Raw genomic sequence first — 15,448 nt, 5'->3', positions numbered from 1 at the left:
TTAGATTTAGGATTTATTTCATGGAATCCATCAAACATTCGCTAACATTTTTGTACAACGTATATAGTTACATCTAATACGTATTAAAAGCTAATAATAAGAGAAGACAATTGATTACAACAGTATTAGAACATAATTTAAGTACATATCATGCGCGCATACAAAGAGTTACCGTTTGTCGGTAAATACGAATCGTTGTGTATCTTTGAGTGGACGTTAGTGAGAATCGACCACTTTTACCATCAAATCCGAGTCTTTTATCCTTAGTTCCTATACTTGCAAAGAGCAACTTTCGTCAGAACTGAATCAGAACTGGGCGCTTCCGAAATAAAATTATTTCGAATCCTTTTGAAAATAGTTATTGACAAATTAACGTAAATACGTTAACTCGTAAACGATGTTTGGAATGTTCACATTTACATTACACTACATTATATTTGCATTCGTCGTCAAATCCAGCTGAATTAAAAGTATTGAAAGAAACTGCCGCGATCCTTACTTTTTTATCGATGGTTGAAATCAATTATCGAAACCGAGTCTGTTTTATCAGGACCGTGACAGGATAGGGGCACAACGGCCATTGTTAAAAATGACAAAATAAAAAACTTGTCTACTTTAACACACTTTTCCATCGAGTTTGTAAAAATGATTCTTATTTACCCTGGTGTTTTCTAAATGAATTTCGAGATCGAAACTTCTTTACGGCACAATGTAAAGTGAATTCCCATACTTGCCCCGAGTATAAAAATACCCAAGCACGGCCCTGTATCTACGGTGGACGAAAGTATGAAGAATGTGGTTTCGAATAATTATTTTTCGATTCAACTATTCGAGTACTTTGGATGCTTACAAATGTACCAGGTACTCGGTGCAGTTAACGCTTATAGACTTTAGGCCAATATGCTCAACAAATGCAACTATAACATTTTCCCGCACCGCGCATGCTCAACCTGCAAATCGTAGCGCCGAAAGGGTTAATTCCTAAATTCAAATAAAATTTGTCCGTTTCTAGTTTAAGTACATACCACCACGACTAGTGCATCTCGTAGAAATGATTCTCAGAGACGAACAGTTAGCGGAACTTGTCGGTAATCGAGGAAAATATTAAACATACTAGGAACTGGTATTTTTCATTCTTTCCGATACCTCCTTTCCCCCATCTACTGTCGCGCTAAGTCGTCCATCTTTAATTCCAGCTTCTGTTGCTTCGTATGGGCGCATACTCAACGAAAATTCGTAGAATTGCATTGTAGTCAAACTAGTTGCATTTGGCATCATTTATGTTCAATTCGCTCTCTCGATTAAAACAACTACGTAATCTCGTTAAAAAAAAAAAAAAAACAACGAAAAAAAAACAACTCGTGTTGGACGAAAAATACCTTGCGAAAACAACTAAAGAAATAACATAGACTTTTCTTTCTCTCGTTAAATACAAATAAATATGATAATAATTAATGTACGCATACGTGTGTGCGTGTGTACGCATAAGTGTATACATCTTTACAATGGTTTCGCTTAATGTAAAAAGGGAAGAATATCAATCACGAATTTGTGTTCCATTCGCGACGAATAAAATTCGCTCGAATCGCAAAAGAGAATTTCGAACAGGTCTCATTCGACGCGTATAGGACGAAATTTGAATTTTCGAAAAGGATACATCCGTGCACGTTGATTCGATCGTACTCCCTTGCTCGATTATAATTACAATTACAAGCGCGATACGACGATTGCGCGAACGCAAACACGCGAATAATTGCAATTATGAATTGGTGTACCCGCGCAAACGAGATTTTTATACGTCTCGTGGATACGAAAAAGAGAGCCTCACAAGGGTTTCAAGGTACGGGGGAAACGCGTTCTAGGTACAAAGTGTTTTGTTAAAAACGGGCCACCTTAATTTCCTTGCCACTTTAAATAATAGGAATTTTTTCATTTATCCACTCCTTTGCTATTTTAAATAAAAGGAATCTTACGCATCCCTACCCATAATATTTTAAATAACAGAAATTTGTATTCGTCGATTCTCCTTTTATTTTAAATAATAGAAATTTTCATTCATCAATTCTCTTTCTATTTTAAATAATAAAAAAAAGCAAAACCTTTAGTTTATCAAAGTTGTACAGCTACGAGGAGAATACAACATGGTGTCACTTTTCAAGGTCAATAAGAAGGTTTCGCTGACTGAACCTTTGTCCTTAACAATAGAACAAATTTTCATATTCTGATTAACAATGTGCTATGGTTTCCCGCTTAGTAGTCACTCTACATCAGATTAAGGGTAAAGCCCGCCAATTCCTCGACAATATTTTAATAAAGGTGTAATGAAAAATATAAAAAAATTTATATCTCACTAGCGGTTGTCATACGTGCACAGTATCGCTTTGAAGTTTCGAATGCCTCGTTTGTTGTTACTCTATCTCGCTTACTGTCAGCGTTGCACCCCGTTTACTGTCCTCAAATTGTAGCATTGAGTTCGGTCGGTTTCGAGAACAAATTTTCGACCGACCTGGGGTTCAAAGAAGCACGTGGAACAAATTCTCGACCAACCTCGGATTCAAGGCAGCCCGCGGAACAAATTCTCGACCGACTTGGGGTTCAAAGAAGCCCGTGGAACAAATTCTCGGCCGGCCTCGGATTCAAGACAACCCGTGGAACAAATTCTCGACCGACTTCGGATTCAAGGCAACCTGTGAATTCGATTTTCCACCTCGTAGGCAGTGATTATTGTATTGTCACCGTATTATACCTCTCTCGAAGCCGTGGAACTGTTCCAAGTAGTAAAACTTCTTATAATTGAAACTACTCGAAGATATTAAGGTGACCTGTTTCTAACGATGTATATATAACGTATTACACGATACGCTTCTAGTCGATTTTCGATTTACATGATTTTATAAAATTCGGCGACGATCACGGCCGTTAAAAATGAACGTTGAACGTGAAAGGGCTGCCTGCAAAACGACAGAACATTCGAAATAGCTCCGTTCTCGATTGAATTCACGTAATCGTTGGTAAAGCCGGGCCATAATCGTAATCCGACGTAGCAACGATTACCTTCGTTGGACATATATGTATTTGAGCGTACAACCGCAATTTTATTTTATTTTATTTTGATACTGCTTTCTCTCTCTCTCTCTCTCTTTCTCTCTTTCTCTCTTTCTCTCTTTCTCTCTTCAGCACCACACCGCATACAGAAGAACGAGCCGGTTTCACGGTCTTCCAGAAATTTACTTGAACCCAGCTCGCTCGCTCGAAATTCAACCCGCTTTGCACCTAAAAAGAGAAACGTCGCTTAAGAGCTTAATTTTACCGCGACGCATCGCTGTACAGATGTGACATAGTTAAAATGATAAAATTAATAATTCGGTGGGTAATTTAAAGCTTGTCGTAAACAACAAAATCGTACGACGTACTCGGCCGAGTTTGAAATTTAATTACAGGAGGGAATAAAAATTTCCAATATAATTGAAGAAACAATCTGACGTGTCTCCTGTACGCGTTACCAAACGACGGACGTTTAAAACGAATCCCTTTTATCGATTAGACAACGACCAGTATACACTACACATTCGTAATAACCAAGCGTTATTATTATTTTTCACTTTGAAAATTGTGTCCTCGTTCGCTATGCTACACGATGACGAAATTGTTTCCTGGTACTTAATAATTCCCAGTACCTAACGATCCTAAGAACTCTAACAATAACTACAGTGACCTCTCGTGAAAACGTCGCGTCGCTGTATCCGTGTGACAATCACCAATACGAATTAAAAATGTACATTTGACATTGTATCTTCGTGAAAACATTATCAATAGATTGGCGAGGTCCTCCCGATGAAAACGAGTCCAAACACGACCCGGTTCGGACCACTTTCGATTATACGTTTTTCGAAAATATTTTCGAAAAACGTGAAACACGTGTAATTAAAAACAGTCCGAACAGGGTCGTGTTTGGGCTCATTTTCATCGGGAGAATCTCGCCAAACCGTCGATAACACTCCCACGTAGATACAACGAGAAACATAAAAGTTTTCAGATTGAATCAATATTGTCGCACCGATACACGAGTGACATCGCTTCCAAGCTCAACTACCGAGCCCCTCTAACGAGAGACTCCACTCACTGTCGCGCTGAATCTCGGTGAACGTCGTCTCGCTCTCAGCTCAAGATACAAACAGTCGCTTACAGGAACAAATTCGCTACCGACCCTCGTTACAACGCGTCGTGCTTACTGTGCACACCTACGTCTACCATACCTGACGTTCCAGTCGACGCAACGGTGCCCGTCATCGTTCAGGTGTTCTCAGGTTGGTTCAGGTTGCTGTTGAGCAATTCGGTGTTGGCGTTGCTGGCGTTCAGTCTCTGTTCCTCTTTCAGCTTCTTCTTTCGCCGTTTGTTCCTCTTGTGAACGCAAAACAGACCGAGGAACAGACAGAAGAGGAACGCGGAGATGCAGCAAGCGATCAGGATCCACGTGCTCCTGGCCTTCTCGGTCTCGACTCGCAGCCGCAAGATGGCGGCGCACTGCTCGTACAGCTCCGCTGTTCTGTTGGTGAACTCCGGCCTGGACGAACATCCATGTTCTGGCTCCTCCGTGCAATTGAACGCTGGTAGCATGCGGATCTCCCGTGCGTTCAGCCACGAGTTCAACGCCTGGCACTCGCAGGTGGATGTGTTGAACCTGATGGGGTTCTTGGACAGGTCCAAGACCTTCAGGGTGCAAAATGGGGCCAGCTCCTCGGGCGTTACTGACACGATGAAGTTCTCCGAGACGTTCAGATGAACCAGGGTGGGTACAGGACCCATCTGTGGGATCCTGCACAGCCTGTTCTTCGACAATTGCAGAAAGTTCAACGGTGACTTTATATCCGCGTGATTGAACAGGTTGTCCGAGAGCCTGTTGTTGTGCAAGAACACCTTGCGCAGGTAGGGCAACTGGAAGAGGTTACCCGGCAGATCCGTGCAACCGTTTGTCGACAAATCCAACACCTCCAGGTAGTGTAGATTAGTGAACGCTGCCTGGGAGATACTCTGGAGGAAGTTGTCACTGAGATCCAGGTACGCCAGGTTCTTGTAAGCTGCCAGGCTGTCGTTGGTCAGCTCTCGCACTCTGTTCACCGATGCATCCAGCACCTGATGGAAAACGACTCGGGTGAGACATTGGCTGTCACTCGTGGAGAAACGTTAATTATTCTTTTTTTTTTATTTTTTTTTGTTTACGGTGTACAGTAACCCCTCAAAAAAAGTAAACGCGGAGCTTTTGAAACCCTTCGCACATGGCGACCTTGATCAGTTTTTCATCCATGCAACCGAGAGTAACTTTCGTGTGACCAAGCTGAAAGTTTAAATACAGGGTCGAGGGCTGTTTACATACACCGTATGGACCCTACTCACGTACTGTCCGTTCGTGAGAAGAAGGCTAACGAGTGTTTACATCCCTACTGTGCAGTCTACCAGCTCCCTCGCCATTGCACGCTATTGGTCGAGGATGATGATCAAGATCGATAAAAATAATATTTTCTTAAAACATTTACTTTCCTCTTCTCTCTACAACTTTCGTTTAATTGTTACGAGTGATGTACGACTCTAGGGATAAAATAATTATGGAAAAAGAAAATACAGTATGATATTGCTTTTGAACAATAATTTAAAATCTCGTGGAACAATAAATCAAACGTTTACTATGATGAAAATATGCATAATAGATAGAAATAAAATGGTAAACTCTCAGAGAGAATCTTTCTGATGGTATTTTAGACTCCCGGACTCCCTAACCTCAAATGTATCGAACTCGCGGGACTGAAATAGACCTATAGTCATCTAGTGGCAAATATTTGAAGCTTTCTATGATTGCAGTGTGCATCGAAAATTCGGTTCGTAAAATTAAAGATACAAATTGAGGATGTCGACCAGCTTAACGAACCGGTAGGAGTATTTCCACGAGAGGGAACCCTCGGTGACCTCGATGAGTCAATTTATTCTACCACGAGTATGAAACTCGGCTAAAAAGGAGTCTCGAGTAAGGTTAACCGGGCTCCACCTGAATATCCTTCTTCAAATTCCGTGGAATCTCGTCTAGACCCAAATTGACGCAGCGAACTTGTATCATCGAGTGCTCCCTGCTGTACCGACAGGTCCTTGAAGGTATGTCCTGGTCCATGACAAACATAGAGCCCGATGCACCGAGCACCATAAGCCCGGGCACGGTGGCTACGACGAAGCCCAGCATCAGGAGTCCGTTAACCAAAAACATACTCCTGTCTGCAACAGAGAAAAGAAATATTCTCGCTGAGTACTCGAGTCTGATGCGTGTTTCGTGAAAACGACTAGGTCTCGAGAGCAACGTCAGGTATCAACGACCCCTCTATCGCGAGAAGCATGCCACGATTGTTTTCAATCTTTAATCGTTTAACGATCACGATAACGATAACGATCACGGTGACCATACAGTTTAACGTTTAAAAAATAAATAATATAATATTTTTTTTAACGTGTCAACGATCGTTGATACTAAGGTGATCTTACATTTTAACATAGAAAATAAATAATGGAACATTTGTGGAATATTTTTTTATTTGTAGAATATTTTTTATTTTCATTTTTAGAATATTTTTAGAAATTCTTTTTTGTTTTTAAAATATATTTTTATTTTTAGAATATATTTAGATACTAAGTCAACGATCTTACATTTCAACATAGAAAACAAATAATGGAACATTTGTGGAATATTTTTTTATTTGTAGAATATTTTTTTATTTTCATTTTTAGAATATTTTTAGAAATTCTTATTTGTTTTTAGAATATATTTTTATTTTTAGAATATATTTAGAATACTTTTTTATTTTTAGAATATTTTAGAATATGTTTTCATTTTTAAAATGTATTTAGAATGTGTTTTTATGTTTAGAATATATTTAGAACATTTTTGTATTTTTAGAATATTTTTATATTTTTAGTATATTTTTACCATGTAAATCGGGGTACCCATTTGTTCCAAATTAAATCATTTTGTCCACGTTTGAATTGAATTATCGTGAAATGTTTCGTTATATGCAAATTTCTAGATTTTATTTTACTTTAATTTAGACAAGTAAGGTAAGTTTTTTTTTTTTTTTTTTTTCTTTTTTTTATATATACTTCCTTGATTAATTGTACTAGATGCTACCCACCGCTTCTATCGTTCATTAACTTCTTGGCTCCCACTAGACCATTAAGGTCTACTCGTATCTTTTTACCCGAGAGATACTTATCATTTTTGCTCCCTCGGAAGAAATTTGTAGAATACGTTCTGTATTTAGTAATTATTGTACAATTATCAATTACTATCGATTTCTTTAACGTTTCTATTTCTATTTTTCGTGACTCTGTACGTAACGTTTTTTAATATTTTTTATATTTTTCCTCCCTGCAATTTGTGTACTTTTCTTCACATCTGTTACCTTACATATGTGAACTAATGGGTTCTTTCAATTTATAAATATAAATAACTATTGTCTGTCAATGAGTGTTTACATCCTACTCTATAGTTTACTATATCCCCTACCACCACTCGTATTAACCAAGAACAGTGACGAATATTAAGAATGCAACTAAAGTAGGGTTGTAAACACTCGTTGGCATTCTTCTCACTGGCCAACAGTACATTCTCGCGCAGATACATTCACAATAGACAATAGTGAATAAAATACAGATTATATCGATAACTATTCATTACCAAAAATTACATAAGAAGTCACTGACAATCTTCGTTACTATTCTCAACCAATAACGACAATGCATGCCACAATAGGGGAGGAGCTAGTAGACTGTACACTGGAGTGGGGATGTAAACACTCGTTGGCCTTTTTCTCACTGGCCAACAGTACATTCTCGTGCAGATACATTCACAATAGACAATAGTGAATAAAATACAGATTATATCGATAACTATTCATTACCAAAAATTACATAAGAAGTCACTGACGATCTTCGTCACCATTCTCGACCAATAACAATAATACCTATGACAATAGGGGAGGAGCTAGTAGACTGTACACTAGAGTGGGGATGTAAACATTCATAAGCCTTTTTCTCACCGAGGAACAGTACATAGTTCTGCAACATCGATCGAGTAAATGCCTTTAATATCTTTGTACGTTTCAACTGGAGGATTTTCGTCAATTTTCACGGATTCGTTACATATCAGGCGATCCATCGATAGGTTAGGGTTCCTCGAACCTTCCTTGGGGATTACCTGTCCCAATTTTCAAGCCGAGAAATATGGTCACCTTATCGATACCGTATCGGACGAGAATTCGAGAAATCGTTCAAAATCCTTCTCGACGGAAATTGCTAAACTTGGCTCACGGTGTCCCAGGACAGGACACAGAGCTGCTAGGTTTCGATAGATTATTCTATGCTGGCCTAGCTACGGTCCCTTTCGAGCGTGAACAATGACGAGAGAATTTCTGAGAGGCATTCTCGATGCAGTCTCCTAGGGAGGCACGCGTGCGAATACCGCGCATGAATTTTTTAACAGGTCAGAATACCTGCCTGGTGTTATGTGCGCTGTTGTCCACGAGTCTCGGGACACCTTTGCTATTCCAAAAGAAAATCGCTACCTCGGACGTGCAAATGTGGGGGTAAGTTTACTGTATTGGACTGCTTCATAGTGGAACTACCAAATGGGTCAATTTGTTTCGAACTTTTTTTTTTTTTTTTTTAAAAATTACTCAATTATCGACTTAGTGTCTCCATCTATATAATATTCGTGGACAATTATGGAAATGGACAACTAATGGTACTCGTGAATTAATTTGCCCTTTCTTTGTCTAACTTCGAAGATGTATGTGATCTGATAGTGTATTTATTAGTTCTGGTGTTAAGGGAGGAGACTCGAATGAAATGTTAAAATAAAAGTGACTTTCGACATGTTTGTTTTTTATAATGTGAAATATCGATGAAATTTTCGTCACTTTCCATATGTACTCTTTGGTATACCAAGATATAACAATATTTGTTTTTCCTCGTTACAATTTATTGGCTTTTTGCGTGGTAATAAATGTTATTCTCCATGGACTTTCCTATTGCAGAGGTGCGGTTCAGCATTTTTTTTTTTTTTTTCTTTCGTGTTGACCTGGAATGAAAAATCAAACGGAATTTTTTTTCGTAATAGAAGTACGGATCTTTTATACGTGAATCTTGTTTAAAAAAAATATGGAATTAACGGTAACACGCGATTCTGGAATTTCTTTTGAATTTATTGTTATTAACTTGTCGTTAGTTTCATATTTTTTAAACAGGATTTAGGTCCGCGGAGAAAAAAAATTCCACTTGATTTTTTATTCTAAATCAACGCGAAAAGGAATAATAGTCTGCACATCGTCGACAGGAAGGTCCATGGAGAATAACATTAATTACTTCGCAAAAAGCAGATAAATTGTAACGGGAGAAAAAAAGTGCTAAAAAAAAAATATTTTCAAAATCATTGGTCCAATATAGAAAATTGGTTTCCTTATTTGGATTAAATTGGACCGTGTCTATTTTTTATTATTTTCGGTAGAAACTTTTATGAAAAAATATACTTACATTCTATAAAAGAAAGAAGAAAAGAAAATAAATGACGAGAGGCATTTTATAGCATCCTGAGAAAAAATAAACTCGCATTCGACAAAATAATCAGTCGATGTCAGACTTGCAGTTTATGCACTCGTAAAGATCGGTATTACGACCGTTAGTGCAGCTGAAATGGACCCATTTTTCTTGCAATAATGGCACTGAATCCATTCCTCTTTTGCAACTGATTTCGAAAATATAGGTAAACGTAGACAAACTATTATTTTATCTTTTTCATTCTTGTCATTATTTTTGTCGAATTTTTTTTCGTGATATAATAATTTTTTTCGAATTTTTTTTTGTGATATAATAATTTTTTTCGAATTTTTTTTCGTGATATTATAATAATTTTTTCGAAATATTAATTATTTTTCGATTCATATGTATTTGAATCGGTCCAACTTAATGTATTGTCATCCTTGGTTTTTCTATTTTTGAATACTATACAAATCTTTATCGAAACCCTCTTATTTTGTAACAAAAAGATATAGCAAAGAATATAGCAAAAATTTTGTTACACATGTATTGTCACATTTATCAAGTGTTGTCAAAAGTAAAAATAACGTAAGTTACGATAATGGTAGTGAAATTTTTTTACAAAAAAAAAAAAAACAAAGAAAAGAATTTATGCTCTAAGGTAGATAAAATTCTCGTCGTGGAGAACGTTATAAAAAATTCGAGAGTAGAGCAATTTCCTTCTGACCAAACCAACATTAATGAAATCGTAAGTTTGTTCTTTGGAAATGATTTCTTTGAAATGCTTTGCCCTGAAACCAACTTATATTCTTCATCAAAGTGAAGGCAAGTGGAACAAAAAATATAGAGTAGTAGAAAAAACACTCTTATGAATTTTGTTCAGTACCTCTTTTTCCAACGAAATTGTTTCGAAACATACCACACTAAAACAAACTACTAGTTTGTCAATATACGTGCACATTAATTTTTAATACAATACACAATATTATTATAATATAAGCAAGTGATTAAATATTGTTAATATACAATAATTTGACAATAATAACTACAACACACGTCAATGAATATACCCATCAATTTTTAATAAAAAATTTCACTTCACAAAGCACCTTTATGAAGGTGACTTTTAATACAATACACATTATTATTATTATATAAGCAAGTGATTAAATATTGTTAATATACAATAATTTGTCAATAATAACTACAATACACGTCAATGAATATACTCATCAATTTTTAATAAAAATGTTAACTTCATAAAGCACCTTTACCTTCTTTTGAATAATCACGTATTTCCCATCAAAGTGTACAAGGCTCGATTTATTTTATTGTATACCATCAGCGACGTGTTAAGAACCATTAGGTGCTTCTATTTAAGAAACTCGCTCAATTTTGACGTTTACGCGTGATAAACCAAAAACTAGTGCAAGCATCGAATAAATTTTACGAGAATATTACAGACACGAGCGTTTTTTAAAAAATTGCAAACGCGAGGAACTGAAAGTTGTGTTTACGTTCGAAAGTATACCGCTCGAAAGTTACAGCTTATGTAAACCGAAGCCGAGATTTCATCAGCCGGGATCGAAACAATAGATTCGTCGCGCTTAAGTTATCACTCATTTCACTATGTTTTGTTTTCATACTGTTACCGAACAATATCTGTGTTAGAATTCCGGTAGATGTTGTCTCGATCAATTTAAATGTCAATAAAGACTATAGTCCAATTTAGGATCCAGTTCAAGTTAGGATAATTTCTCCTACGTTGATTGTTAAGTTCAATGGTCACCTATCACTGATAATTCGCGAGAACAATAACCGAGGGTGATGAGAGTTTCAAGTTTCATGCTGGACGATAATTACTCGAAGATGATTGGAAGGTAGTGATTGAAACAAACAATTAATTTTTATGGTGAAAGTTTGAAAATATCTGCTAGAAGAATTTTTAAAAAGTTCCTAAATTTTTTTTAAGGGAAAACACAAGTTAAGTAATTGTTGAAAAATAAATATTCAACAGTTTTTATCCAACTGTTGACATTCTTATTATTCCGTGTCTTTTATTTGAAATAAACTCTGTATTTTATTATATTATCAAAGAAAACTATTACCTGTAAATATTTTATTACATTATCGAAGAAAATTATTATCTACAAGTGTTTTATTATATTATCGAAGAAAATTATTATCTACAAGTGTTTTATTATATTATCAAAGAAAACTATTATTTACAAAGTGCTTGAACTATAACTTACCAATTTAAAGATTTATTTATTTTTCGAAAGTTTCTTCAATAAAAGGTTCGAAATTTTCGTGGAACTTTTATTGTATTTTAACGTAAAAGTTCAGCTTCCAATGACTCTGTTCGTACTTGTACTTTCCCTTAAAAGAATGTCCATTCTTCTAGCACTTTTACGAGACAAAACTTCTTCTTTAAGAACTTTCTTAAAAATTGTTCTCGCGGAACAGATATTTTAAAACTTTTACAATAAAAGTACCAGGACAACAGTGATATCGAAACTTCTGTCAATGAAAGTTTCATATAATACAATAAATAAAATTTCAAATTTATCGTACCCTGCAGGTAATAGTCTTTGACATAATATAATAATCGTATCATTGCGATTACTAAGAATAATATATATTATTATTAATAATAATCTAATAGTTACATAAGAAGTGAATTTATTGAAAATAACACCTGAATAACTATTTTGTTGTTAACGAAGAAAATATTTGTTCCTGTTTTTATTTTCACTTTTTTCCAAATATTGTTCGAACTAGAACTTTTATTTATTCGTTATGATTGAAACTTGCAATACGAGAACTTTTATCGCGTAACTTCTATTTTAACTGTTTCAACCCTGTGTAAAAATATTCTTGTGAATACTGAAATTGACGCAAGTCTGTTATAAGATGATCTTGACATTTTAAGCTTCTGGTGTCGAGAGAACGAGCTTTCGTTCGATATAGAAAAGTATAACCGTAATAAAGTGCGCGAGGAATGCTTCGAGTATCTCGTTTATCTTTTCCTATAAAATTTACCCTGCAAAAACCATAGGGTTGGACAGTAAATAGGAAAGGTATACTACTTCTCGAGCGAAAAATATTTCGAAAATATTGAAATGCTTGTGTCTTTCACATCGATGTATAACCCTTGCAATAACAAGTTTTCCTTTTTTTTTTTTTTTATACATAAACTAAGAGAGAGGGTTATTTTATGCTTAATAAAATCTTGCAATGCATAACAGTAACTTTACAAAAATTTTAGGATTTGTATACATTTCAATAAAGTGTTTGAAACAAACTATTCCATTGAAGTGAAAAAAATGGATTGTAAATAAACATGTTTTATAAAGTTTTTTTTTTTTTTTTCAAAATGTCACTTTCACTTTGACAATCTTAAAACATAAAAAGATTTGTATTTGTTACACGACAACATACAATTGTTGCCTCGTTTAATTTATTGTATTTTTCACGTTCGTTTATAACATTCAGATATACCTTCAATTGGTTGTTTTATGGTATTTTTACGTTCTATTTTTTTTTATTGTTTTTTTTTAATATTTTCCATAACGGAGAGACACAAATTAACGCAAAAACATTTTTCTCATATTAAATTTATTATTATCTCAGTCGGAGAAATTTATTTGCAATAATGACAAACCACTGAATTGTACAATATTGAAAATTGCATGAAAAGCTGGCACTGATTATTACTGATTACTTTGTGTCCATCTCTGGTATTTAAAAAGGATTCTTTTTTTTTAAATTCGAATGAAACAATATTTATGCACTTTTATAGGATCTCCAATTTTTTCCAAATTCTTCTGTAATTATTTCAGCGGAGATTGTCAAAATTGTAACTTTGATCACTTTAAGTATCTTCATTACTTTTAAGAATAGACAAAAGTTGCACGGTATGGGAGAAGACATAATATGACGGTAATAATTTGTTTATAGTCGAAAGATTTTCCGAGGTTTCAAGGTCACCACTTTTTTTTAAACCAGAACGCTTATTTTTCCTTATTTATCAATTTAGACAATTTCAACGACCAAAAAGAAATTTTCACTCTTATAAAACATTCAGAAAAATTATTATATATTCTATAAAAATTCACATACAAATAAATTATTTTAATAAACTTTTCGTACCATAACTTATACAACGGTAAAAAAAAAATGATCACACTATAGTTGCTTCCATACCGTAGAACTTTCGTAGAAGTTTCTGCGTATCTCCAAAAACAATGGAGATGTTCAAGGTGATTAAAATTACAACCCTGTATGATAGTTTGAAACAGTTATTTTCGGGACCTTTGCTATTGGGGTCATGTTCATGCAGAACCATCGAGATCCTCCTCGTTCGTCACTGCCTGAGTAACACAGAGGTCGACACTCGTATAGCGGTGCCCCAGGGGGGTTAGATCTTTGACGATTCCCCCCCACAACACCCCAAAAGACAGAACGACGGGGGGTTGGGCGCTATCTGCGTGGAATTCCTTCGAGAATGCACGGAACGGGACGAAGAAATCAGTTTCATCGTGGAAGTGATTCACGGCTCTCGTAGTTGGCGAGTTTTGAAAGAAGACACCGGCCGTGGCTGTTTATTGTACCAAGCTCCGACGAACTGCAGAGTCAGCAGCAGTGTATCCTATAACGTAAGCCAAACCTTATTCACGTGGCCAGACTTCAGCGAAACTCTCGATACGCTATCTGCATCGCGGGCGTAATTCTAATCCTGAAACCGTGTTCCCGCGGTTTAACCCATGTGCGCGCAATCGGGTAACCGTTTGTACGTTTCTTCGGATAATTGACCGTGTTCTTGTGAATAGATGGCAAGAAAGGTCCACGATAAGTGTGAAACCGAGGCCCGGGATGAATGGGATGTTGAAACACGCGATGTATGCGAAATTGTGGTACACGATAAGTGTGAAGTATGGTGTACGATAAGTGTGAAAACATGGTGCGCGATAAGTGTGAAAATTTGGTGCGCGATAAGTGTGAAAACATGGTGCGCGATAAGTGTAAAACATGGTGCACGATAAGTGTGAAAACATGGTGCACGATAAGTATGAAAACATAGTGCGCGATAAGTGTGAAAAAAATAGTGCACGATAAATGTGAAAACATGGTGCGCGATAAGTGTGAAAACATAGTGCACAATAAGTGTGAAATATGGTGTACGGTAAGTGTGAGAACTTGGTGCGCGATAAGTGTGAAAACATGATGCACGATAAGTGTGAAAAAAATGGTGCACGATAAATGTGAAAAATATGGTGCACGATAAGTGTGAAATGGTGGTGTGCGCGATAAATGTGAAATTGTGGTAGGCGATAAATGTAAAGTTGAGACCGGCGATTTTTGGAAATTGACCGACCACCTACAGCTATAATTCCAGTTACAATTGTTGTATATGTAAATTTACGAGCCAGCCATGTTGTATTTAAATTGGTAATAATGAGTGTTCAAGAATAATACTGCACAGAAAATTGTATCATTAATGGACATTCTACTTTTACAAAAAACTGAATCAAACTGATTCAGTTTGTTTCGTGGAATGGAATACTTGTTTGTGTAAACATTTTGGTCACACAAGAGTTAAACCCAGAGTAGCCTTGGCGCGCGAACTGGTCTCGATAAGATTTCAAGGAGTCGCGTTCGCGTGCAAGGTGTTCGAAAAATAAGTATTCGTGCACCACGAGATTTTGCGGCCATTGGCAGAGACAAATCTCCTCTGTGGAAACAGAGGTGCCACGTTTGTCGGAAAGTTACAAAACAAAAGCAAACCACCCAAACTAGCCACCTCGTTACACAAGACTTTTAGCATCAATCTAAATATAAACACTGCACACAGCTAAATACAACATACAAGCTTGCT

The 15,448-nt window shown here is 36.1% G+C and overlaps 1 protein-coding gene across 1 annotated transcript in view; it reads right to left on the bottom strand.

Moving 5' to 3' along the window:
* Lapsyn (Leucine-rich repeat activity-regulated protein at synapses) overlaps nt 1-15,448 on the bottom strand; it is a 99,916-nt gene continuing 84,468 nt past the window's right edge. The window contains exons 2-4 of the mRNA XM_076312805.1: nt 6,041-6,261; nt 4,257-5,133; nt 1-3,273 (exon numbers count right to left, since the gene is read on the bottom strand). Of these exons, the coding sequence (XP_076168920.1) occupies nt 4,294-5,133; nt 6,041-6,261 (1,061 nt within the window). The 3' untranslated portion in view covers nt 1-3,273; nt 4,257-4,293. The remainder of the gene's footprint in view (nt 3,274-4,256; nt 5,134-6,040; nt 6,262-15,448) is intronic.

Source organism: Ptiloglossa arizonensis, chromosome 5 (assembly GCF_051014685.1).
Source record: "Ptiloglossa arizonensis isolate GNS036 chromosome 5, iyPtiAriz1_principal, whole genome shotgun sequence".
Classification (NCBI taxonomy): Eukaryota; Metazoa; Arthropoda; class Insecta; order Hymenoptera; family Colletidae; genus Ptiloglossa; species Ptiloglossa arizonensis.
Note: the sequence above shows the minus strand (reverse complement) of the source record. Positions and strands in the feature narration are given on the sequence as shown.